Source organism: Salvelinus namaycush, chromosome 9 (genome assembly GCF_016432855.1).
Source record: "Salvelinus namaycush isolate Seneca chromosome 9, SaNama_1.0, whole genome shotgun sequence".
Taxonomy (NCBI): Eukaryota; Metazoa; Chordata; class Actinopteri; order Salmoniformes; family Salmonidae; genus Salvelinus; species Salvelinus namaycush.
This window is the reverse complement of record NC_052315.1, coordinates 46,378,089-46,404,183: the sequence shown is the minus strand read 5'-3', so window position 1 is coordinate 46,404,183 and position 26,095 is coordinate 46,378,089. Positions and strand designations below refer to the sequence as shown.

The following is a 26,095-nucleotide window of genomic DNA, read 5'->3' as shown; positions in this document are numbered from 1 at the left end:
CCTCTAACAAGTACGAAACTAACGACATTATGCAGTTAGGTTCTCAAATTAATTGAATAGATCATTTTTTATAAACCCCCTATTCACAGACTAACGTTGTTTGGAGTCCTTTAAAAATAACCTTTTTTATTAGTTTGTGTGTGCTGCCACCATTATCACAGTGAAAGTTATACCAGAGTGGTAAGTATATGTAAAACGGATGACTACACTTTCTTTGTTAAAGGACATTGTCTAGTCTTTGCTTATGAAGTCTAATCCAATCATAAATTGTTTATTCGGACCAATCAGGAGGCACTGAATTTCCCCTGAAAGAAATTCACGTCGAGAACTTTGTTGAACTTCATTGTTAGGCTGTCAGTTTCGAAAGGGCTTTGGTAAAGGTCCACTATAAAACCCTTCTTCTAAAGGGAAGGGCCAGAAGAGAACTGTGAGTCTTTCCACTTGGATCCTATAGGCGAGGGAAACTCCTTCAGTGAGAAAGGGCTCTTTACAGTTACTTTTACTTTACCCATCCAAACTGAGCAATGATGTTCCCTAGTGCACTTGTGCCTCCCGCTATATGCCCAAGTCTACTTCGACCGCCGGCGGCTCTCTCTCTGCCCCAGTCCTTGTATTCAGCTTTCCCCGCCCACTCTAGCTTTTTGGTGGAGGACCTGTTGCGGATCAGTCGGCCAGTGAGCTACTTCCACCGGACGATTCCCTCACCCAGCGTGTCTCCCCTGGCATCAGGAGCCACCACGCTGACCTGCAGTCATCACACTCACCAAGCTGTCATCTCCACTTTAGCACAGACAAGAACGGGTTCTACTCAGACCGCACTCTCCATCAACCACGACCCTAACTATCTGAAGTTTGGAGTTAATGCCATCCTAGCACCATCAACGAGAAACGGTAAGATTATTGCGAAAGTATAGGCTAATGTGAAAATTGTCAGAGTGAATTCAGCCTACAAACAGGCGAGCTGCTTTGAATTTATGCAAATGCATGGATATTATGTATATTTTGTCTGTGTGATTTAACGAAACGACAGTCAATTAATGTAAATGTTTCTTTCATTTTGAATCACAGCGTCGTCTCCACGTTTAATGCATCATGCCATGCACGCAAAAGCCTTCCCTCTGCCATATTTTGACTGTTCGTTTCATCCCTTCATCAGAGCATCATATTTTCCAGGTAAATCCACTTAACCCTGTCATGCCCATGTATTCAGCTGATGTTGTTGAACCTAACAACAATCTGCCTTTATTAGTTGAACCTAAGGAGAATACAATCATTAGTTCAGAGGTTGGGAGCCGTAGAACGTCGTGGAATCAGTCTCGCCAATTTGAAGCCCTATTTAGCAGTGCTGACATTTTGCATCAGTCCCCCTAATCTACAAATTAGCCGCAATTGTCATGGTCTAAATTTGAGGCGGATCCCCTCTCACAAGGAAGCTGCTGGCGTCTCTTCATTGCTTCTTTTTCCCACCGAGCCAGTGAACTTAGCTACTGATAACTCACAAAGCTTTCAGCACCATGACCAATTGGTCAGCTCCCTCCGGGAAGCCACACTTGACTTAAACATGCTGTTGATAGGCATTTACCAGTCATGGACTAATTCCCCATTAGAGGCTATTCACTATTTCAATATTCTCACAAGACCACATAGAGTGTCATGCATGTTTATGCATAGTGCTGTTGTGAGAAATCTAAAGTTAGCAAACAATAAATGGCACAGGATCCTGGAGTAATGTAATTAAAATATAATGACAGGCTAGCTAATGCTACAATGCTAGGTGTTAAATATTTCAAGATTAAGAATAAGTGTATTATTTCCCACAGAGCTATAGTGAATTCACACATCCTTTGGCTTTTGAATAGCCAACAATAAAGATAGTGATAAGAAGAACCTAAAATGGCTACGCTATAAGGTACAGATCTGGGTTAAGACGGCTTCTTTTGAGAGCAATAAAACAACTTCAGCCTTATGAATAGCTTTTTGTGTTCATTTAATGAAAATGATGGGACAAAAATAAGGCCCAGCCATCAGTAGGCTATTCTCCTGGACCCAATTTCCTAAAAGCATTTTAAAGGCTTAAGTTCATCGTTAGAATGTTTGTAGGAGCATCGCTAAGGGCTCTATTCAATCCGTATCACAGAAGTTCAGAGTTACAGCGTGATTGAAATTTAAAGGCAAAGTTCCCGTGTTGGCTGAGACAGCATTCACGGTAAAAGCTGCATATGTCGGCTCAATAGGAAATTACTTTTAAATGTAGCCTATATGGCGCAATTAGTAACGCTTCAGCGATACAGATTGAATAGAGCTCTAAATATCTGAGCTGTTTCCCAAAAGGCCTACTAAAGTTGCAATTGAAAACGCTCGTTATTTACCGACTGCCTCAGACCACGTAGAACAGCTAAGAGCGTCTTTAGATGCTTTTTGCCCTTCCGCGTCACTTCATACACAGAGGATTTCCACTAAACATATCAAGATGTGTAGGCCCTACAGTATCTGTCTCTCTGTGACCACCGATAACTCCAGAACGAAGTTGCCTATAAATACAAACTAGCCAATGTCTTTGCAATTGTTACAAACACGCGTAGGATAAAAATAGACTTAAATTGAAAACAGAGGGGACTGCATTCAAATATAAAACAGTAGGCTACATAGGCCTATTTATTTCAATCGTTGACTTTCGAAATCAATATCGTGATCAATCTATTTAGTTATATTTAGCTAATTGTAGGCTACTGTATCCTAGGCTATGTAAATATCTGCCTCAATATATTTCATGATGTGTAACAACATGTGCGCAATTATGTGCCAAATATGTGATTTAGGCCAGTGCTTTATTAGAGGGTAAGCCATTAGAATCGCTATTGGGAAACCGGGGCCAGATGATCTAGGCATACGGTTGTGTTTAGTTTGAAAGTATAAATCTCTTTTGTGGCAGTAATGTATGGCTTTAGTGTCCTGTCCTAAGCCTTTTTCAGTTAGTTCATTACTACACAATTACCGTTCACGCTTCATCAGCCCCTCTATCTTTCATTGGAGCTTTCGAATGGGATACTCTGCCTTTTTACCATACCAATGCTATAAGGGACCAAGCAATGTGCTAATTAGCTGCTTCGTGCCAATTCATTCAGACGGACTGCATTTAAGAACTTAAGAACAAAAAACCCGTCAACATTTATAGACTTCGAGAGACTTTGCTTTAGACTACGAAAGAATTCGCTTTTATGCACGTTTATCCCCCCCCCACCCACTTCCTGAAAAAAAGAAGGCTAGGCTACTTTGTTAAGCAAGACTACTTTGTTAGCCTATTTGTGCATTTCCTGGAATGACACGACGCAAAGCTAATGGTATGTTTTTTTCTTTACTTTTAGCATCCTCTTCAGTGATTCCTATCCCCGGTACATTTTCATGGCCGCTGGCTGCAAGAGGAAAGCCCAGGAGGGGGATGCTACGACGGGCAGTGTTCTCTGATGTCCAGCGCAAAGCCCTGGAGAAAATGTTTCAGAAACAGAAATACATCAGCAAACCAGACAGAAAGAAGCTGGCTGCAAAACTTGGGCTTAAAGACTCACAGGTAAAAAAAATACAAAAACAACCAGTAGCCTAAGTGAATAAGACCAATAGACCCCCATCAATGTAAAACATTCCTTTTATGTTAGTTTGATTACTGGCATGTTATAATATTGTTATTAGAATAAACCATGATTAGATAGCATTATAATATTAAATATATCTTTCAAGGTGAAAATATGGTTCCAAAACAGAAGAATGAAATGGCGCAATTGCAAAGAGAGGGAGTTGTTGTCGTCCGGAGGTTGCCGGGAGCAAACCCTTCCAACTAAGATGAACCCCCACCCGGACCTCAGTGACGTCGGGAAGAAGTCTTGCGAGGAGGAGGTAGACGCGTTCAGCCCGCGCGCGGCCTTCTGCCGCTCTCCATCAGAGCGCGAACTTTTGAACAGTGTGGAGTCGCACCTCTCTTCGCCTTGCAACTCCAGCAAGCACTCCGACTTCTCAGAATCAGAGGAGGAAGAGATTACAGTGTCTTAATTATAAATAATACATACATTATGTTTGTATAAAGTTGTTTGATCACATGTAATTGTTGCGTATATTGTATATAGACATTATTACCCAAATTAGATCCACGCATCCTTTGATTTGAGCATATTATTTGTCTGTGATATTACCAATTCACCTAGCCTATACGTAAATGTAGGGGCCATATTGGTTGTGGTAGATATTTTAGTACTTATTAAGGGATTCACTTAGTAAATTAGATGTATTCTTGCAGCTTTTGCTATTTGTACCATATTTTGTAAGGGCCATTTTTATACCAAGAGGATTATACCTGACTTAAATGCGTATATCAGATGCATTGCTTTTAATCTATGTAGATGTTAAATCTATAACTTAAAAATAAATATATTATTTGTATGCTTTGTTTAAATGTTGTACTTTGAGAGTATTTTTTCAAATAAAACTAAAATGTAAAGAACAACTGCTGCTTTCTTGACAATGGTACAACAAACAGAATAACACTTAAATAGTTTCATTATATTCCCACTATAACAAGTAAACAATGATTGATAAGGTTTGTCACTGCTTTTTTTGCTTTTCTTCTCATAAGAAAGACAGTGGTCAGTATGAGAGAGGGCAGTGTCTTCTATTGCCTTAGAAATGACAGTTACTAGTCCAACGCTCTAACCACTAGGCTACCTGCCGCCCCAGTATAGGGCTATACACCAGGACGTCAGTCACATAAGTAGCCTAAATAATAACAGGCCATTGTGTTATTTCCAACAATGCTACTGAGTTGAGACACTTGAAATGAGTTCAACACACTGAACATTGCTGAACAATATTTAAAACCACGTGAGGTCAAATAAAACTTTTACCATTTTAAAACAACTTAATAAATAAACACTGGTTTATTGATTTCTCTATGAATAAAAAAATATGAAAGATGGAAAGTACAGTATTGGGACCAGATTTATTCTCACAGTCTCATAGTTTTTCACTCTTATAGAGAAAGGAACAACCTATGGAGGAAACCTAACTGTAGGCCTACACACATTACTCTGTAGTTCAGTAAAAGATGTATAGAAAATGTTTTGAAAACGTGGCATTCAGATCAAATGTGTACATCTTCACATTACAAAATAAAAATGTGCATAAACAAAATTCACATATCAAAGAATTCAACAATTATCAACCACTAGATTCAATAGCATACCTTTCACATCATTCCAACATCCTAACTGTGTGGGACCAAGAAAAGACAAACAACCATTTTGATTTGTGCTTGCACCACCCTTTACAGTCCAGTAAGATATGCTAGTGAAAATTCAAACCTTGCAAAAATATTCACAGATCAATGTACCTGCAATACAAATCTTGACAATACTTAAAAATAGAAGTAAACTGTTTTGGTTTCAGTCGAAAGTTCCAAATGAATGTTGCAAAGAATTTGTTACTAAGAACACTCATGGGATGAATAGCAACAACACTGACAGATAATGGGGACATTGTGAGGGGGAGCAACCAAAGTGGTACCTCTTAGTAGAGTAAGCTGCTCTAAGAATACTCCATCTTATGAGGGAATAAAGCCTAGTCACTCCAATACAGCAACACAGAGGATCCCATTAACACTGGACGCAAATGGAACCGGTGCTAATTCTTCAGAGTGAGCGACTAGACATGCCCGCCTCCGTCTCAAAGCCATGCAGTCGCTCTGATCCTTTTCTAGCCAGAGACCTTTCAGATGTGGGTCTATATGTCCAATGTGCCTCTATATAGGGAAACACTGTGTTGGAACATTTCATGCAGGGATGGAGCTCTGTCTAGAGCTGAACAAAAGACAAACTAGGGCTTTTGGGATACTGTTTGAAACGCTCATGAGGTGTAAAGTTCTCATCTTCCTCAGGAGAGCACCAAAAATCCTAAAAGTATCACTGATTTCAAGATATCCATAACAAAAGCCTAGACCTTTTCGCTACCAGCTAGCTGCACATAAACGATGTGGAGTCATTTTCATCAAAGTATGAGCATGTTAGCAGCCCCTAAACTCTGCACCGCCTCTATAGAAATCAAGTATATCAAAGGCATTGTCAATGCATGTGACCACCGTTGTTATAAAGGTAGCAAGGCATCATTTGAAAGTTAAGCACCAAAAAGATGTCTCTTCACTAAGAAAATGCACACAGGTCAAGCTCTGTGAAGCTGAGTGAATGTATGTACAGTTTTTGCTACTCAGTTTGGACCACATAGCTATAGCCTAGGTTAGGTCACAGTCAAGGCAACTGGTTTGATGCCTCATAAACTACGTCATTCATTTATATGGCTGAGTGTCTTTGTCTGGGACTGTAAACAGACTCCTAATAAACACTGAAAACAGTAGAAATACTGAGTTGAAATTATTCAGGTTATTGAACTTCGACTGGGTTTTTCATCTCGGGTTACCTCCACCCAGTAAATCTATTTATTCTATTATGTATCAGTACACAGTGTAAATAGTGAGTTACAACTGGTAGATAAGATGCTCTGACTGCCTAAAGACATGAAATCGCAGAGGTCAAATTCTAACTTGAAATACATAACCGAACATTGAACCTCATATCAATGGATGATTAACGCAAAAGGTATGTTCCTTTAGGATGTTTCCCAGAGTGAGTACTAGCCGACAGAGGGAGACTCATAGTGTGTACTCCAGTGGTGAATCCAGCATGTTGTCTTCATGGGGATCCTGGTTGCTGTTGGAGTCGCTGTCGTAACTCTGAGTGCTGCCGGAGCAGTGGGCTGCCTCCTTTAACCTCATCAGCATGTTCATCTGTGGAGATTTATAGAGATCAGAGGTCAGATAGGTTGTTGCCTACATACAGACACTCATGCGGAACATAAAGCCATAGATAGTCTTTCAATAAGGTGTTTTTAAAGAGTATGTTCTTGGATACAAATATCAAGTCAAACCTTTGTCCATACAGACCATCATCACATACAGGATTATTGTGTAATGCCATACCAAACATACTTTCTTGATTATTTCCAAATCCAACCAATATTTGGGTTAAAGATTGTCAGAAAAGTTAACAGGAGGTGTAAGCCTTATATCAACGTACCAGGGGATCTCCGTCTGTGCATCCCTGGGGAAGCTGTTTTCTGGGACAGCCATCTTTGGAGATGGAGTATCCATCGAAGCCTACGTCCTCTGGCCGGAGCTGCAGCAGCTGGGGCCATTCGTGCTGCAGGGGGCTGGCTGCCCAGGGGTAGCTCTCCATCACCCACCGTGCTGGATCCTCCCACGGAGCTCTCCTCCCATACATCTGGAAGACCGACAGACTCATAACAACTGCTAAGTGATTTTCATTAAAAACAGTAAGTGTGTGTCAGCTTATTATAAACAGTGCCTTCAGAAAGTATTCACACCCCTTGACTTTTTGTTGTGTTACAAAGTGGGATTAAAATGGATTTCATTGTCAGTTTTTGACAGCAATCTACACAAAATACTCTAATGTCAAAGTGGAAGAAAAATCCGAACATTTGTAAAAAATGTTAAATAAAATAGTAATATATCTTGATTTGATAAGTATTCAACCCCCTGTCAATACATGTTAGAATCACCTTTGGCAGTGATTACAGCTGTGAGTCTTTCTGGGTAAGTCTCTAAAAGCTTTCCACACCTGGATTATGCAACATTTGCCCATTATTATTTTCTATATTCTTCAAACTCTGTCAAATTGGTTGTTGATCATTGCTAGACAACCATTTTCAGGTCATGCCATAGATTGTCAAGCAGATTTAAGTCAAAACTGTAACTCGGCCACTCAGGAACATTCACTGTCTTCTTGGTAAGCAACTCCAGTTTGGCCTTGTGTTTTAGGTTATTGTCCTGTTGAAAGTTGAATTCATCTCCCATTGTCTGGTGGAAAGTAGACTGAAACAGGCTTTCCTCTAGGATTTGTAGGGAATTTCCTCCCGAGTCTGTAGGGGAGTTGCAGTGATGGGACAACCAATGTAACTTGAAAATAAAGGAGAGCCGCACACTCTAGGAGTTCAGATGCAAAAATGTAATGTCCAACGTTTCGACAGCCAAGCTGTCTTCATCAGGGTATTTTTGCATCTGAGCTCCTAGAGTTGTGCGGCTCTCCTTTATTTTCAAGTTTTCCACTCCGCTAGCCAGCACCTCGCCAAATAGGTGTGCGTTTCTTTTTCTTCTAGATTACAACCAATGTAACGACCAATTGGATATTACGAAATTGGGGAGAAAAAGGGGGTAAAAGTATAAAAATGAAGAAAAAAAAACTTTACGCCTGTATTCAGGAAAATAAGTTAATTCCTTTGGAATTTTTTTTGCAGTATTACTTTAGTGTACAGGTTTCCTTCTTTTCACTGTCATTTAGGTTAGTATTGTGGAGTAAATACAGTGTTGTTGATCCATCCTCAGTTTTCTCCCATCACAGCCATTAAACTCTGTAACTGTTTTAAAGTCACCATTGGCCTCATGGTGAAATCCCTGAGCGGTTTCCTTCCTCTCCGGCAACTGAGTTAGGAAGGACGCCTGTATCTTTGTAGTGCCTGGGTGTATTGATACACCATCCAAAGTGTCATTAATAACTTCATCATGCTCAAAGGGATATTCAATGTCTTCTTTTAAATTTTTTTAATCTACCAATAGGTGCCCTTCTTTGTGAAGGATTGGAAAACCTCCCTGGTTTTCGTGGTTGAATCTGTGTTTGAAATTCACTGCTCAACTGAGGGACCTTACAGATAACATTTCAGCTTTTAATTTTTAATTAATTTGTAAGCATTTTGAAAAACATAATGGGGTATTGTGTGTAGACCAGTGACACAAACATCTACATTTAATCCATTTTAAATTCAGGCTGTAACAAAACTAAATGTGGAAAAAGTCAAGGGGTGTGAAAACTTTCTGAAGGCACTGTACGTACTCTATGTATACTCTATGTAGTATCTCTCTGTGTCCGTACGCTAGTTTACAAACCATTATTAAAAGGGCTAGCGCTACTACAAATGTAAATTGATGCCACATTTCAAGCGTTATGTCATTTTACCTGCAGCCCCTCTCGGACAGCCTCCAGCATGTAGGGAATGATGGAATAGTTCCACAGATCTGTGAACCACACTCTGGATCCCTCCACATCCATGGGACAAGACAGGAAGAGGCGAGGCCCTGGGAGGAAGAGAGACAGACAAACGTCAACAAAACATCCCTTTCATTCCATAGAACCTTCAATCTTGTCCCTTATATATTTTCTTTATTGACAAATCTCAAATATACAATTGAAAAGTACGTATTCATTCAAGTACAGTCTATTCATCTATTTCTTAAATCATAATGTAAAAAAAATATGACCAGATAATGTAATAACAAAAGGAGAAAAGAAGAAGATGAATGTGATTTCCTGTGAATCTTACCGATGGTGACGTCCGAGGAGCTGTGGGACTCCAGGAAGCGGTTGAGGTGATGCCAGACAGTAGGGATCCACTCGATGATCCTCACCAGCTCAGCGTTGCGCTGTCGGCTGCTGATCTCCGTCTCCATCAGCCTCCTCCTCAGGAACCGACCCAGGAAGCCCTTCACTGGCTCAGTGTGGTTGGCACACAGCACCCACCTAGAGAGGACACACACAGGAAACAGACAACAGCAGAGAGGGTGATCAGTTACTGTTCAAACAGACCTCCTCAAACGAGGGTTAGGCAGAGGACATATCAATGTTTAAATACTGCCCTCTTGTGGCGGCTACATGACACAGCAATTACTTTTCACATTTCAGAATAGAGATGACATCAAATAACATTATCTTGGAACTGAAAAAAAGACAGTAACACATACAACATTATAGATATGATGTACCTGAAGTTATGATGAAGCTGCAGGTTGGGAGTGGATGATGTAGCCTGGTTCATTGTTCCAATGATATAAGGACTGTGAACAAACAAGGCAATACATTTCAGATTAAGAGCAAGCAAATAAACACTGTGTGAGTGCGTGCACCTGTGCGTATGCCCGTATGTGAGCCTGTGTGTGTGTCTGTGTGTCTCTGCGTGTGTGAGTCTCTGCGTGTGTGTGTGTGTGTGTGTGTGTGTACTGACCATTGGTGGTGCTTGCAGCTGAGCAGGCCATTGAAGACCTCTCCTAGAGAGCTGACGTTGTGCAGGTTGTCCAGTATTACCACCAGGGGCATGTCCACCCCATGACTCGTACTGTTGCAATGGTCAGCCAGGTTAGACAGGTACTGACGCAGCTCCTGGACACCAGAGAGAAGAGTTTACAAAGACAGTACAGTTAATAATTTCCACATTAACCACAAAATGATTCCCCATACAGCCTCTAAAATACCACAGTACATTACTAATGACATAACAAGAATTGAATCTATAGAGGGGTTGCAGTTGCGTCACAAATCACTGAGCAACCACACCAGGCTCCATGTTGGAAGACCAGAGTCAGTCTGCTGGAACTTTGGTGCCCTGTGTGTCCTCCAATCTTCCACATGGCTGGCTGTAGTGATGAGACACCGAGGCTTTGTGAACCCTTTGGGGCTTTCATGAAATTCCAATAGTGTGCAACTGCAGCCCGCAATTTGGGGCGTTCCTGCATGTGGGCATTCCTGCATCTGCAAGAACGTCTCCCCTCGAGCATCCCATTGGTTCCTGCATGAGCGCTTACTAGTTAGATAGCACACAGTGTTGCCCCCGGCTACCGCCTGCTGTGTACCAAAGTCCTCCTTAGGACTAGCTGGCTAAGCTAGCACACAGCGTCCTTTTCTCCCGCCTGCCGAACAGCTGTCCTCGCCGTCTATTAACAGAACTGCTGGAAAACATTGCCCGACAGGCAGGGGCAAAGGACACTGTCTACCGGTGTACGGCTAACTAGCTACCGTTGTCGCTCCCGCCCCTTCTTCTGTGGGGTTGATCGGCTGCTGTCATCCAACGTTATTGTGTATTACAGCCATCTACCTTACCGGAGCGCCCCCGCCTTCCGCCAGTCCTAACAAAAAAATGTACCAATAGAAGTATAAAGAGGAGTTCCTGCAGATGCAGGAATGCCAACAGGCAGGAACGCCCCGAAATGTTGGCCGCAATTGCACCCATTTCCCAAATTGTGCCAAATAAATGATTCATTACTCTGAGCTTTTATCACAGTGTTCTTAGTAACATATAAGCATGTTTGATGTTTACATAGACTTGTTTTCCCATTGCACCCATCAAAACGTCATGGCTCAATGGATAGGAATACCACATCCAGGTTTCCCTTTTTTCTTCCAGGTTCATTATTTAGGATGCTGAAGACAAAAGATTATGATATGCTAAACTAATAAACAACAATAGGAAGAGTGTGGTTTGATTGTTTTTTTTTTTAAATTCAACCATAGCAAGAATTAGATTTTGTGCCTATGCTGGTGTCTGATCCCAAATCCCTGTCCCTACCTGCTGAGCTACCGTTCAGGTGCTATAAACTGGAAGAAATGGAACTATATGTGTAAATAAAGTGTCCAGTAGAGGTCAGTGTTTGAACGCAACTTTGCATCAAAAAAGCACCGGCACCACGGTGAAATCAGTGGGACCTCACATTTTGCAACATGCGGTTCGAAAAAGCATGTGATCAAACGAAGCTTCGGACGTCATTGATCACATGGTAATGTTACTTTGAAACAAGCAACCTCAATTTTTTGTTACAAACAAAACATTTACAAAAGACGTTGGCTCCATTGCGTGATTTAAGATGTTAAATAAAAAAACTGAACAGCCTATGTTTATTGAAACTCACCATTTAAAAGTTAGAAATACAATGTTGCCAGTGTTTCAATTTTTTTTAAACAAAAATATGTGTAATCTGTACAGGGATTTGATCCTGAGCTTCCACAAGGCAAGAGACTCACTCGCTGCTCTATGGGCAGATCCACCTGTTCGGTAAGAAATGGAGAATAATATCTAGACTAAGACTGTAAGTAGTGTCCAGCAGAGGTCCATTTGGAAGCCACAGCAGGATCCACTGACTGAGGGATCAAACAAAGTAATTTATCACACGTTAACTACTTGTCGACTTTGCCTTGGGTTTGAATTAAACTTTTTCAACTCACTTTTACATATTAACAAAAAACTTTGGTTCCATAATACTAGAGCGGTTTCATTTACAATCACTGTTTAAGAAATAAAAAACATGTAAATCGGTCCTGTCAAGATTCTATAAAAGTGTGCTATGATTTCAGGATAGAGTCCTCTGACATATGGCTCTAGGCCCTGAGCTATCTTTCCACCTGCTGTTGCAACCTGACCTCAGAGCATTTCACATTATTCTGTACGTAATTCAGAGACACATCATTGAGCATGATATGTTACGTTTCATATGGTATGTATTCATTTTTGGATGTCCCTCACCCACCTGTATATGTTACGAATTACAATTAGTATTATATGTTACACATTTGCAGAACGTACAATATGTTTACGAATTTGCAAAACGTACAATATGTTATGATTTTGCTAAATGTATGATATATTACAGATTCTAGCTAGGTGGCTAGCATTAGCTAGTTCACTAATGTTAGCTAAGCTAGGGGTTAGGGTTAAGTTTAGGCATTAGGTTAGAGGGTTAAGGTTAGGGATGGGGAAGGGTTAGCTAACATGGTAAGTAGTTTTAAAGTAGCTAATAAGTAGTAAGTTGCTATGTAGATAAAATGCTAAAGCTGTCTGTGATGAGATTCAAACTCGCGACCTTTGGAACAACGCCCACTCATTCACCCCAACCAACCACCCTTCTTTCGTTTTTGACTTAAGTAACCATCTGTCTTATTTAACCATTCCAAACGTAACATATCATACTAAATGGAGTGTCACGAATTTGAGACCAGGTTGGCTAAGAAGGTGAAATATCTAGTTATAAAAACAAAAACCTTTCAGCAGAGGTTGGTGCACTCAGTTACGAGTTCCAACACCTGTCAGATGATAGTGTAACGTCCAAAGCTTTGAACGTCATTATCACGTGGTATTGTTACTTTGATCAGAGAGGAAGAGGAAGAGAGAGGCACAACTCGGCGGAAAATCTGTCTCCCTCCAGCAGGTAAAAAAAATGTATAGCCTATTTGCTACATGAGGTTTATTTGATGGAATAGAAGTTTCGTAATGCTGAAGTTGTTACGAGTACCGACATAAGTTGGACACCTGACATCCCGGCAACTGTGAGAAAATATCGGAGTTGTCTCTACATATTCATGACATGAGGCTAATAGCATAGCATCTCTCTCTATTGAATACAGACGGTTGATGGGATTACAATATATATGTATCCACCAATCCAAAGGAAGGACAGGCGGGAGCTAAACAGCCCACAGTGCAGCTTTGCAGACAACGACTCCCGTTGTTAGGGTGGAGAGACATGTATCTTGTCAGGAAATCCATAATCTTTGCTTTGATACAAGCATTGATATGTTGTGTCGAATCAGTATGCTTTGAAAATGGCATCAGAGCTCCAGTATTAATCATCCCATCACTAGCTGGCTGCATTTTGCTACCACCAAAAATATCGGGAAGATTTCCCATTATTTAGTTTTTCTTAGGACCCAGAAAATGGAGGTAGTGGGAGAACATATTTATATTTACAAGTTAATAAATACATTTAGAAAATGATCAAAAACAATATATTATTAGCTAGCTAGCTTGCTACATTAACTTCATGTTAGTGTGCTGGCTAAACCCAAATGAGCATCTAATGTAATGTTATCTAGTGTCACACCCTGATCTGTTTCACCTGTCTTTGTGCTTGTCTCCACCTCTCTCCAGGTCTCGCCCATCTTCCCTATTATCCCCAGCGTATTTATACCTGTGTTCTCTGATTGTCTGTTGACAGTTCATTTTGTTTCGTGAAACCTACCAGTGTTTTCCCCCTTGCTCCTGTCTGTTCTAGTCTCTGTTTAAGTTTTTCCCGGTTTTGACATTTCTGCCTGCCCCGACCCTGAGCCTGCCTGCCATTCTGTACCTTGCAACACCACACTGGATTATTGACTCCTGCCTGCTCTGACCCTGAGCCTGCCTGCCGTTCTGTACCTTTTGCACCCGTTCTGGATTACTGACCTCTGCCTGCCTCTGACCTGTCATTTTGCCTGCCCCTGTTTTAGTAATACACTTTTGTTACTTCGACACTGTCTGCATCTGGATCTTACCTGAAACGTGGTACCTAGCTAGCTAGCCAACTTTACATAAGGTATAACTAGCTAAGTGAAAATCAATATCAACAGCAAGCTAACTCCCGAGTGGCACAGTGGTCTAAGACACTGAATCTCAGTGCAAGAAGCATCACTGCAATACCTGGTTCAATCACATCTGGCTGTGATTGGGAGTCCCATAGGGTGGTGCACAATTAGCCCAGCGTCGCCAGGGTAGGCCGTCATTGTAAATAAAATAAAAATCTTATTTGACTTGGCTAGTTAAATAAAAAAATAACTTCATATTAGCTAGCTATCTTGATGTATGTATCATTGAAAACTCAAAACACATATGTAGCTAGGTAGCTAACAGCCATGGAAGGTGAACAGATTAACGTTAGCAGCTCCAGCTGTCAGAGAAGGGAGAGAGTAGACTACTCTGGATAGGGCAAGTACCTTCGTGGGAGGACATTATGAAAATACTCTCTAGTACCAGTCCCTAGAGAGGAAAACTTAGGACAGAGATATACATGTAGCAACATAATATTCAGTGCCGTCTAATTTGAGTATATAATGAAACCTGTTTCTTTGATGTTTTCTGTCCTCAGACAGAGAGCTGTGAAACCCTGCCTGCAGATGATGTCCCAAGAGAACAAGGGTACTTGCAAAGGTATTCATCCCCCTTGGCGTTTTTCCTATTTTGTTTCATTACAACCTGTCATTTAAATTGATTGTTATTTGGATTTCATGTAATGGACAAATAGTTCAAATTGGTGAAGTGAAAAACATAAAAATAAAAAATAAATAAATGAAAAGTGGTGCATGCATATGTATTCACACTCTTTGAAATGAAGCCCCTAAGTAAGATCTGGTGCAACCAATTACCTTCATAAGTCACATAATTAGTTAAATAAAGTCCACCTGCGTGCAATCTAAGTGTCACATGATCTGTCACATGATCTCAGTATATATATACACCTGTTCTGAAAGGCCCCAGATTCTGCAACACCACTAAGCAAGGGGCACCACCAAGCAAGTGACAATATGAAGACCAAGGATCTCTCCAAACAGGTCAGGGACAAAGTTGTGTAGAAGTACAGATCAGGGTTGGGTTATAAAAAAAATATCTGAAATTTTGAACATCCCACGGAGCACCATTAAATCCATTATTAAAAAATTTAAAGAATATGGCACCACAACAAACCTGCCAAGAGAGGGCCACCCACCAAAACTCACAGACCAGGCAAGGGGGGCATTAATCAGAGAGGCAACAAAGAGATCAAAGATAATCCTGAAGGAGCTGCAAAGCTCCACAGCGGAGATTGGAGTATCTGTCCATAAGACCTACACTCCACAGAGCATTACAGAAGAGTTGCCAGAAAAAAAGCCATTGCTTAAAGAAAAAAATAAGCAAACATGTTTGTTGTTTGCCGAAATGTATGTGGGAGACTCCCCAAACATATGGAAGAAGGTACTCTGGTCAGATGAGACTAAAATTGAGCTTTTTGGCCATCAAGGAAAACGCTATGTCTGGTGCAAACTCAACACTTCTCATCACCCAGAGAACACCATCCCCACGATGAAGCATGGTGGTGGCAGCATCATGCTGTGGGGATGGTTTTCATCGGCAGGGACTGGGAAACTGGTAAGAATTGAAGGAATGATGGATGGCTCTAAATACAGGGAAATTCTTGAGGGAAACCTGTTTCAGTCTTCCAGAGATTTGCGACTGGGACGGATGTTCACCTTCCAACAGGACAATGACCCTAAGCATACTGCTAAAGCAATACTCGAGTGGTTTAAGGGGAAACATGTAAATGTCTTGGAATGGCCTAGTCAAAGCCCAGACCTCAATCCAATTAAGAATCTGTGTTATGACTTAAAGATTGCTGTACACCAGCGGAACCCATCCAACTTGAAGGAGCTGGAGCAGTTTTGCCTTGAAGAATGGGCAAAAATCCCAGTGGCTAGATGTGCCAAGCTTATAGAGACATACCCTAAGAGACTTGCAGCTGTAATTGCTGCAAAAGGTGGCTCTACAAAGTATTGACTTTGGGGAGGGTGAATAGTTATGTACGCTCAAGTTCTGTTTTTTTTGTCTTATTTCTTGTTTGTTTCACAATAAATGTTTTTCATCTTCAAAGTGGTACGCATGTTGTGTAAATCAAATGATACAACCCCCCCAACAAACCCATTTTAATTCCAGGTTGTAAGGCAAAAAATAGGAAAAATGCCAAAGGGGGTGAATACTTTCGCAAGCCACTGTACATCCTTCTATACCATGGTTTATATGTGTACCTATGTTAGTAAATGTTGTAAACAAAAATACAGTTTAAAAGCCACGCACAATGTATAAACCTATTACAACTGGAGCAGGCCAAACCTGCTGGGTTTGTAAACGTTAGACATCTTAGTAAGAAGTAGAGTATTACTACAGAAGCAAAAAAAGTAAATACCAGAGATGGCGAACCTCGCTACCCTGATCGTTGATCTACGTTGATCTATCTACGTCATATGTCACCTGGCAACACTCTTTTCCAATTACTGTATCCTCCAACAGTTCCAATTTGCAATATAAAGGGAATAAGCATTTCCATTTGTGAATCTCCTCTCTCATATACTTCCATATCAGTTACATTTTGGCACCTCCACTATCATACAGAAAGCATGCCTTGGTAAAGGTTATTTCCTACATTCAACTTATTAATCATGATAGTGTTTGACAGACCTTGCTGGACTTGTGGTCTACGTTGAACGTGGCAATGGTCCCGTCGGTGACCTCTCTCCCTTCCCTCAGCACTATGTGTTCGGCCAATCGGCTGGCCAGGAAACTCTTCCCGGTGCCACTGGGGCCAGACAGGATGATCCTACGGTGCTCATGGAGCTGGGACACGTAGCGCTGCAGCAGGGGTTTGGGGATCAGCGTCTCAAACACCAAGTCGTCTTGGCTGTGCTCACACACACCTGCAGGCAGGGGGCAGCAGAGGACACATACATTAAAGGATAGGTTCACTGGTGTTGTTATTGACTGATCCAGACAGCTTTTAATTACAGGGTTCAAATTTATTTAAATATTGACTGCTAGCAAAAACAACGCGAGTGATAAAGGTATAGTTCTAATTTTCCAAACTTCCGAGAGGTCCATTCTTGCCCATACCTTTGAGAGAGACAGAGATGGTGTCACTGTCTCCAACGAGGTATCCACAGGGCAGGAGTTCAGGGGTGTCAGTCCCACGTGTGCGATGGATGTCCCCGATGCTATAGCCCAGGACACTGTCTGAGTTTAGACCCAGCTGGCTCACTGGGTCCACGTGGATAATGTACTCCTGCAGGACCAGAGACCAATCAAACATCAGATACAGGACAATGGACCAATCATACATCCGACAAAGGACCACAAACCAATCACATGTCAGATACAAGTGTCACTCTATTCACTCCTCTACCAGGCTGAGTTTTTAGTGTCTGTTGATTTACCTTAAAGAGACGTCTGACCACCCCATCCAGCACATCCCATTTGGTTTTCCCACTGACACCAATGCACCCAATCAGGAACTGACGAGGTCTACGCTCCTATAAAATATGAGGACGAACTTATCATAAGATCTGATATTAAGGACAAATAAGGTGAAAGGCATACATTTTTTTGTTAGCCATTGTAATTTCTGGGGGGTTGGAAGTGTAAGAAGTTTCGTACCTCTTTCCACTTGGCATCCTCATCTAGAGTTACGACCACCTTGACGTGTCGTCCTTCTTTCCGTGAGCTACCGTCCCCGTTGTCCTCCAACAACATGTCTACAGAGACAGGGACATAGATATTAGCTACAGCAGACAGGACTACAAACACACACACACGGACAGGTGAATGCACATGCTCGCGCACAAAGACTAACACAGGCGCACACACACGCATGCACGTACGCTCGCTCACTCACACTCTCTTACCGAGGCTGGTGGACTCTGTTAGAGCGAGGCTATGCTGTGACTGGCCCGCTGAGGGTGAGGCCACTGAGGCTTGTGAGGCTGCTCTGCTGCAGCTGCCCTGACTCTCCATCTTCATACAGTCGTTCTCTGTCTTCAGCCTCTCTATCTCACCCTGAGGACAGATTAGAACACATCAGGTCAAACATAACTCACTGCATCGTACCACTTTGTATTTGACATGCTTTATGATGGCCAATGTTTGCGTGGTCATTTCTAGGGTGAGGAGTTTTCCCCTGACCATGCAAACCTTGACCAGGAAAATGCCAGGTCACAAGGTCAGGGAAACCTCCAGGCCTTCGTCATGTCATATCAATGGTCATATGTGGTCATGTTTCAGTCACCCTCACCTGCATGCGGTTCATGGACTCCCTGAGCTGGTCCAGCTGGTGGGCGGAGCTGAGGGCCTCCAGGCGTATGTCAGTCAGCTTCATGTCCTTGTCTCGGAGCTCGCTGCGGAGCGCCATCACCGTCTCCGCCTCGCTGTCTGTGCACTCTGAGATCCTGCAGACGAGACAGATGTCTGGTCAGTTCAGGGTTAAACAGAATGCTAGTCCTCAAGAGCACATCCCCGAGAAACCTCATGGAGCACAATTCTCATTCTCAGTAACATGCTGTACAAATTATTGGTTTGTCACTGCAAAAAATGATTGTCGCTTATTCCAAGTTAATCCAGAGGCACTGAATCACTGTGCGATAGATAGGGGTTCAGGCAATTGTAAACAGGACAAGATCAAAGTCCTGTGAAGGATGTGTGTGATTGGCTCAGAATTCCAGTTTCAATAGCACAACATGGCATGAGTGATCGAGTTGATATTAATTGGTTAAATAATAATTTGGTGCATCAAGGACATTTGTTAGGATTAGCCATCATCAGAATTGCTCATAAAGTGACTGTGGGTTATTCAGACAGTTTTCATACTCTATTACCGAGCGAGAGAACCAGTCCTCAACACCCCAGTGCTACCGCCCCAGCCACGCCCACTAACAGGCAGGGGAGAGAGAAAGGGACTAGAGACACAGACAAACAGACGGACAAGAGAAGAACAGCTTCAATACAAACATCCAACTATTGACTAAAACAATGAGGCCATGCAGTCTCTAATGATAACACACACACACACAGCTTGGGGTACTGGGATATACCGTGTGTATATATATATACACACACACATACAGTACCAGTCAAAAGTTTGGACACACCTACTCATTCAAGGGTTTTTCTTTATTTGTAGAATAATAGTGAAGACATCAACACTATGAAATAACACATGTAGAATCATGAAGTAACCAAAAAAGTGTTAAACAAATCAAAATATATTTTATATTTGAGATTCTTCAAAGTAGCCACCCTTTGCCTTGATGACAGCTTTGTACACTCTTGGCATTCTCTCACCCAGCTTCACCTGGAATGCTTTTCCAACAGTCTTGAAGGAGTTCCCACAAATGCTGAGCACTTGTTGGCTGCTTTTCCTTCACTCTGTGGTCCAACTCATCCCAAACCATCTCAAATGGGTTGAGGTCGGGTGATCGTGGAGGCCAGGTCATCTGATGCAGCACTCCATCACTCTCCTTCTTGTTCAAATAGTCCTTACACAGCCTGGAGGTGTGTTTTGGGTCATTGTCCTGTTAAAAACAAATGATAGTCCCACTAAGCGCAAACCAGATGGGATGGCATATCGCTGTAGAATGCTGTGGTAGCCATGCTGGTTAAGTGCTGGTTAAGTGTGCCTTGAATTCTAAATAAATCACTGACAGTGTCACCAGCAAAGCACCCCCACACCATCACACCTTCTCCTCCACGCTTCACGGTTGGAACCACACCTGAAGAGATCATCCGTTTACCTACTCTGCGTCTCACAAAGACACGGCAGTTGGAATCAAAAATCTAAAATGTGGACTCATCAGACCAAAGGACAGATTTCTACAGGTCTAATGTCCATTGTTCGTGTTTCTTGGTCCAAGCAAGTCTCTTCTTCTTATTGGTGTCCTTTAGTAGTGGTTTCTTTGCAGCAATTCGACCATGAAGGCCTGATTCACGCAGTCTCCTCTGAACAGTTGATGTTGAGATGTGAATGTTACTTGAACTCTGTGAAGCATTTGTTGTTTGTGCTGCAATCTGAGGTGCAGTTAACTCAAATTTTCCTCTACAGCAACTCTGGGTCTTCCTTTCCTGTGGCGGTCCTCATGAGAGCCAGTTTCATCATAGCGCTTGATTGGTTTTGCGACTGCACTTGAAGAAACTTTCAAAGTTCTTGAAATTTGAAATATTTCCTTCTTTGAGTCAACTGATTGGCTCAAAGAAGGAAATCAATTCCACAAATTAACTTTTAACAAAGCACACCTGTTAATTGAAATGCATTTCAGGTGACTACCTCATGAAGCTGGTTGAGAGAATGCCAAGTGTGTGCAAAGCTGTCATCAAGGCAACTTTGAAGAATCTCATATATTTTGATTTGTGGAACACTTTTTTGGTTACTACATGATTCCATATGTGTTATTTCATAGTTTTGATGTCTTTCCTATTATTCTACAATGTAGAAAATTGTATAAATAAAGAAAATTCCTTGAATGAGTAGGTGTGTCCAAACTTTTGACTGGTACTGTATTTCTGCATAGATTTGTCATAACATTTGATCTGATCTGCATCTAGGTCACAACAATAGACAAACATAGTCTGCTTAAAGAAATAACACACTCGTGTCTTTATTGAACACACCGTGTAAACATTCACAGTGTAGGGTGGGAAAGTATGTGAACCCTTGGATTTAATAACTGGTTGACCCTCCTTTGGCAGCAATAACCTCAACCAAACATTTTCTGTATTTGTGGATCAGACATGCACAACGGTCAGGAGGAATTTTGGACCATTCCTCTTTACAAAACTGTTTCAGTTCAGCAATATTCTTGGGATGTCTGGTGTGAACTGCTATTTTGAGGTCATGCCACAGCATCTCAAATCGGGTTGAGGTCAGGACTCTCCAGAAGGCGTATTTTCTTCTGTTGAAGCCATTCTGTTGTTGATTTACTACTGTGTTTTGGGTTGTCCTGTTGCATCACCCAACTTCTGTTGAGCTTCAATTGGCGGACATATAGCCTATTATTCTCCTGCAAAATGTCTTGATAAACTTGGGAAGTAATTTTTCTGTGATAGCAAGCTATCCAGGCCCTGAGGCAGCAAAAGCAGCCCCAAACCATGATGCTCCCTCCACAATACATTACAGTTGGGATGAGGTTTTGATGTGGGTGTGCTGTGCCTTTGTTTCTCCACACGGTGTTGTGTGTTCCTTCCAAACAACTCAACTGTAGTTTCATATGTCCACAGAATATTTTGCCAGTAGCGCTGTGGAACATCCAGGTGCACTTTTGTAAACTTCAGAAATGCAGCAATGTTTTTTTGGAAAGCAGTGGCTTCTTCCGTGGTCCTCCCATGAACACCATTCTTGTTTAGTGTTTTACGTCTCGTAGACTCGTTAACAGAGATGTTAGCATGTTCCAGAGATTTCTGTAAGTCTTTAGCTGACACTATGATTCTTCTTAACCTCATTGAGCATTCTGTGCTGTGCTCTTGCAGTCATCTTTGCAGGACGGCCACTCCTAGGGAGATTAGCAACAGTGCAGAACTTTCTCCGTATGGGGAGTGTCGCTGTACAGCTATTTTCAGGTCTCTCCAGAGATGTTTGATCAGGTTCAAGTCCGGGCTCTGGCTGGGCCACTCAAGGACATTCAGAGACTTGTCCCGATGCCACTCCTGTGTTGTCTGGCTGTGTGCTTAGGTCCGTTGTCCTGTTGGAAAGTGAACCTTTGCCCAAGTCTGAGATCCTGAGCGCTCTGGAGCAGGCTTTCATCAAGGATCTCTTTGTACTTTCATCTTTCCCTCAATCCTGACTAGTCTCCCAGTGCCTGCTGCTGAAAAACATCCCCACAGCATGATGCTGCCCCCACCATGCTTCACTGTAGGGATGGTGCCAGGTTTCTTCCAGATGTGACGCTTGGCATTTAGGCCAAAGAGTTCAATCTTGGTTTCATCAGACCAGAAAATCTTGTTTCTCATGGTCTGAGTCCTTGCGGGCTGTCATGTGTCTTTTAATGAGGTGTGGCTACCGTCTCGCCACTCTACCATAAATGCCTGATTGGTGGAGTGCTGCAGAGATTGTTATCCTTCTGGAAGGTTCTCCCATCTCCACAGAGCAACTCTGGAGCTCTGTCAGAGTGACCATCGGGTTCTTGGTCACGTCCCTGACCAAGGCCCTTCTCCCCCAATTGCTCAGTTTGGCCGGGTGGCCAGCTCTACGAAAAGTCTTGGTGGTTCCAAACTTCTTCCATTTAAGAATGATGGAGGCCACTGTGTTCTTGAGTACCTTCAATGCTGCAGACATTTTTTGGTACCCTTCCCCAGATCTGTGCCTCGACACAATCCTGTCTCGGAACTCTACGGACAATTCCTTCGAGCTCATGGCTTGGTTTTTGCTCTGACATGCACTGTCTACTGTGGGACCTTATATAAACAGGTGTGTGCTTTTCAAAATCATGTCCAATCAATTGAATTTACCACAGGTGGACTCCAATCAAGTTGTAGAAACATTAAGGATGATCAATGGAAACAGGATGCACCTGAGCTCAATTTCAAGTCTTACAGCAAAGGGTCTGAATACCTATGTAAATAAGGTATTTCTGTCTTTTATTTGTAATAAATGTGCGAAGATTTCTAAAAACCTGTTTTCGCTTTTTCCTTATGGGGTATTGTGTGTAGAATGATGAGGGGAAAAAACTATTTAATCCATTTTAGAATAAGGCTGTAATGTAACAAAATGTGGAAAAAGTCAAGGGATCTGAATACTTTCCGAATGCACCGTGTGTGTATATATATACTACCGTTCAAAAGTTTGGGGTCACTTAGAAATTACTTTTTTAAATAACATAAAATTGATCAGAAATACAGTGCAGGCATTGGTAATGTTGTAAATTACTATTGTAGCTGGAAACGGCAGATTTTTTATGGAATATCTACATAGGCGTAGATGGCCATTATCAGCAACCATCACTCATGTGTTCCAATGGCACGATGTCTTAGCTAATCCAAGTTTATAATTTTAAAAGGCTAATTGATCATTAGAAAACCCTTTTGCAATTATGTCAGCACAGCTGAAAACTGTCGTTCTGATTAAAGAAGCAATAAAACTGGCCTTCTTTAGACTAGTTGAGTATCTGGAGCATCAGCATTTGTGGGTTCGATTACTGGCTCAAAATGGCCAGAAACAAATAACTTTCTTCTGAAACTCATCAGTCTATTCTTGTTCTATTCCATGCGAGAAATTGCCAAGAAACTGAAGATCTCGTACAATGCTGTGTACTACTCCCTTCACAGAACAGAGCAAACTGGCTCTAACCAGAATATAAAGAGCAGTGGGAAGCCCCGGTGCACAACTGAGCAAGAGGACAAGTACATTAGAGTGTCTAGTTTGAGAAACAGACGCCTCACAAGTCCTCAACTGGCAGCTTCATTAAATAGTACACACAAAACACCAGTCTCAACGTCAACAGTGAAGAGGCGACTCCGGGATGCTGGCCTTCTAGGCAGTGTTGCAAAGAAAAAGCCATATCTCAGACTGGCCAATAAAAATAAAAGATTAAGATGGGCAAAAGAACACAGACACTGGACAGAGGAAGATTGGAAAAAAGAGTTATGGACATAGGAATCTAAGTTTGAGGTGTTCGGATCACAAAGAAGAACATTCGTGATGCGCAGAAAAAATTAAAAGATGCTGGAGGAGTGCTTGACGCCATCTGTCAAGCATGGTGGAGGCAATGTGATGGTCTGGGGGTCTTTTGGTGGTGTTAAAGTGGGAGATTTGTACAGGGTAAAAGGGATCTTCAAGAAGGAAGGCTATCACTCCATTTTGCAATGCCATGCCATACCCTGTGGACGGCACTTAATTGGAGCCAATTTCCTCCTACAACAAGACAATGACCCAAAGCACAGCTCCAAACTATGCAAGAACTATTTAGGGAAGAAGCAGTCAGCTGATGTTCTGTCTATAATGGAGTGGCCAGCACAGTCACCGGATCTCAACCTGATTGAGCTGTTGTGGGAGCAGCTTGACCATATGGTACATGAGAAGTGCCCATCAAGCCAATCCAACTTGTGGGAAGTGCTTCAGGAAGCGTGGGGTGAAATCTCTTCAGATTACCTCAACAAATTGACAACTAGAATGCCAAAGGTCTGCAAGTCTGTAATTGCTGCAAATGGAGGATTCTTTGACGAAAGCAAAGTTTGAAGGACACAATTATTATTTCAATTAAAAATCATTATTTATAACCTTGTCAACGTCTTGACTATATTTCCTATTCATTTTGCAACTCATTTCATGTATGTTTTCATGGAAAACAAGGACATTTCTAAGTGACCCCAAACTTTTGAACGGTAGTGAATATATAAAGTATATAAATATATAAAGCTGTTGAGATAGCTGTATCAGACACTATGGGAATCAGTAGTAATCATTAATATGGTCATGTGATGTTCCAGACCCCTGAGTTGACTGTATTAATATAGAAAACAGGGAGCCTCCATTATGATCCACTATCACCTCCCATTTAGAAACAGGTGAGTGTCTAATAGCCTGGGCCCAGGTACTCACAGAGAGTTGGAGTGGGAGAAGGTACTCACAGAGAGTTGGAGTGGGAGAAGGTACTCACAGAGAGTTGGAGTGGGCCCAGGTACTCACAGAGAGTTGGAGTGGGAGAAGGTACTCACAGAGAGTTGGAGTGGGAGTTCCGGATCATGGGTGTTGAGGCGGTGGAGCCGTTATATGCAGTTAGCTTGGGGGAGGAGGGCAGGGAACAGTCGGCAATCTCTTCTGCGTCGGAGTGGGAGGACGCAGACTTGGACGACTTCTTCTTCCCAAATGCCTGCTTGAAAGAGCTCCGCAGCTGCAGCCAAGGATGGGGATGGGGTCAGAGAAGAGAAGAAAACAGAGAGACCTGATTACATAGTAAAGCACACAGACATATAAGGGGGCCAGAAATACATTTTGAATCACAAAACAGTTACAAACTTCTACTCTTTCACTATCTCCACCTAATCAAGGAATAAAAGTCTATTTTGGAAAGTAGTGTGTTAATCTTACCTCATAAACCTCCACACGATAGGAGAGCACAAGAGGGGAAAGACAAGACCACAGCATGCTGATCATAGACAATTTCAACTTTTAGCTTGGAGACACAATAGAGGTATGGTGGATTTGTTTTGTTAAGACAGGAACAATCCACGAACTTGTGTACAGGTCTTAAGGACATAGAATAGGCTGTACACAAGGCAGCTCACTAAAGAGACTGAACGCAAACTATACCCTCACAGCTACAAACAAGGAATGAACACAAGGCTAGGGAGGAAGAGTTATCACTTTTATAAACTTCTCACTAATTGACACGACTACTCAACCACTAAAGGGGAGATTTAGATATTTAAACTCAGTAGTCATCTGCCCCCTTGTGGTCAAATAGTCAGGTACGCCACGGTTGTACTTCTAACTAATACACTGATACTAGTATCATCACCGTCTGCGTACATAGTCATCATTCACCTTCCCTCCAGCACACGCAACAGCATCATATCAGGACAAAAGAACACACACGCAGACATTTTAAATTGACTTCATAGGTTAGTACAGGCAGTATTCAACCAACATACATACTGTGTACACACCTCTTTTCTACAGGCAGAAAATGCATGAGTATATTGACCTAAACTCATGTCTCCTGACTAACAGATTACAGGTGACCTTTTCGTAGTTGCGTGCAGTTTCTTTGCGGTTTTGCCATGTGTAATAAGGGAACACCTCACAATTCTCAACTCACAATCTAGTTTCTAGAGCAGCTCACTAACAACAATAACCATATTCACCTTTGCTCCTGCGCAAGAAGGCTGAGCACAAACAGAAGGATTGGAGGAA

The 26,095-nt window shown here is 42.0% G+C and overlaps 2 protein-coding genes across 2 annotated transcripts in view; one reads left to right on the top strand and one right to left on the bottom strand.

Annotated features, from left to right (window-relative positions):
- Window positions 1–524: 524 nt before the first annotated feature.
- Window positions 525–4,044, top strand: LOC120053517 (homeobox protein DBX1-B-like). Its single transcript, XM_039000650.1, has 4 exons — window positions 525–891; window positions 1,069–1,173; window positions 3,366–3,568; window positions 3,736–4,044. The coding sequence occupies exons 1-4, from the start codon at window positions 525–527 to the stop codon at window positions 4,042–4,044; spliced, it is 984 nt and encodes a 327-aa protein (XP_038856578.1).
- An 862-nt stretch (window positions 4,045–4,906) lies between these two features.
- LOC120054135 (neuron navigator 2-like) overlaps window positions 4,907–26,095 on the bottom strand; it is a 92,924-nt gene continuing 71,735 nt past the window's right edge. Inside the window, exons 18-30 of the mRNA XM_039001548.1 lie at window positions 24,898–25,073; window positions 18,491–18,644; window positions 18,105–18,255; window positions 17,857–17,954; window positions 17,637–17,732; window positions 17,317–17,485; window positions 16,888–17,123; window positions 10,108–10,262; window positions 9,869–9,940; window positions 9,430–9,626; window positions 9,066–9,184; window positions 7,113–7,316; window positions 4,907–6,823 (exon numbers count right to left, since the gene is read on the bottom strand). Of these exons, the coding sequence (XP_038857476.1) occupies window positions 6,689–6,823; window positions 7,113–7,316; window positions 9,066–9,184; window positions 9,430–9,626; window positions 9,869–9,940; window positions 10,108–10,262; window positions 16,888–17,123; window positions 17,317–17,485; window positions 17,637–17,732; window positions 17,857–17,954; window positions 18,105–18,255; window positions 18,491–18,644; window positions 24,898–25,073 (1,962 nt within the window). The 3' untranslated portion in view covers window positions 4,907–6,688. The remainder of the gene's footprint in view (window positions 6,824–7,112; window positions 7,317–9,065; window positions 9,185–9,429; window positions 9,627–9,868; window positions 9,941–10,107; window positions 10,263–16,887; window positions 17,124–17,316; window positions 17,486–17,636; window positions 17,733–17,856; window positions 17,955–18,104; window positions 18,256–18,490; window positions 18,645–24,897; window positions 25,074–26,095) is intronic.

Excerpts from the sequence above, each read along its gene's own strand:
- LOC120053517 (XM_039000650.1), top strand. The coding sequence starts at position 525 with ATGATGTTCCCTAGTGCACTTGTGCCTCCCGCTATATGCCCAAGTCTA. Across the intron at positions 892-1,068 it reads AGCACCATCAACGAGAAACG|CGTCGTCTCCACGTTTAATG; the intron begins GTAAGATTATTG and ends TTTGAATCACAG. Across the intron at positions 1,174-3,365 it reads CAGAGCATCATATTTTCCAG|CATCCTCTTCAGTGATTCCT; the intron begins GTAAATCCACTT and ends CTTTACTTTTAG.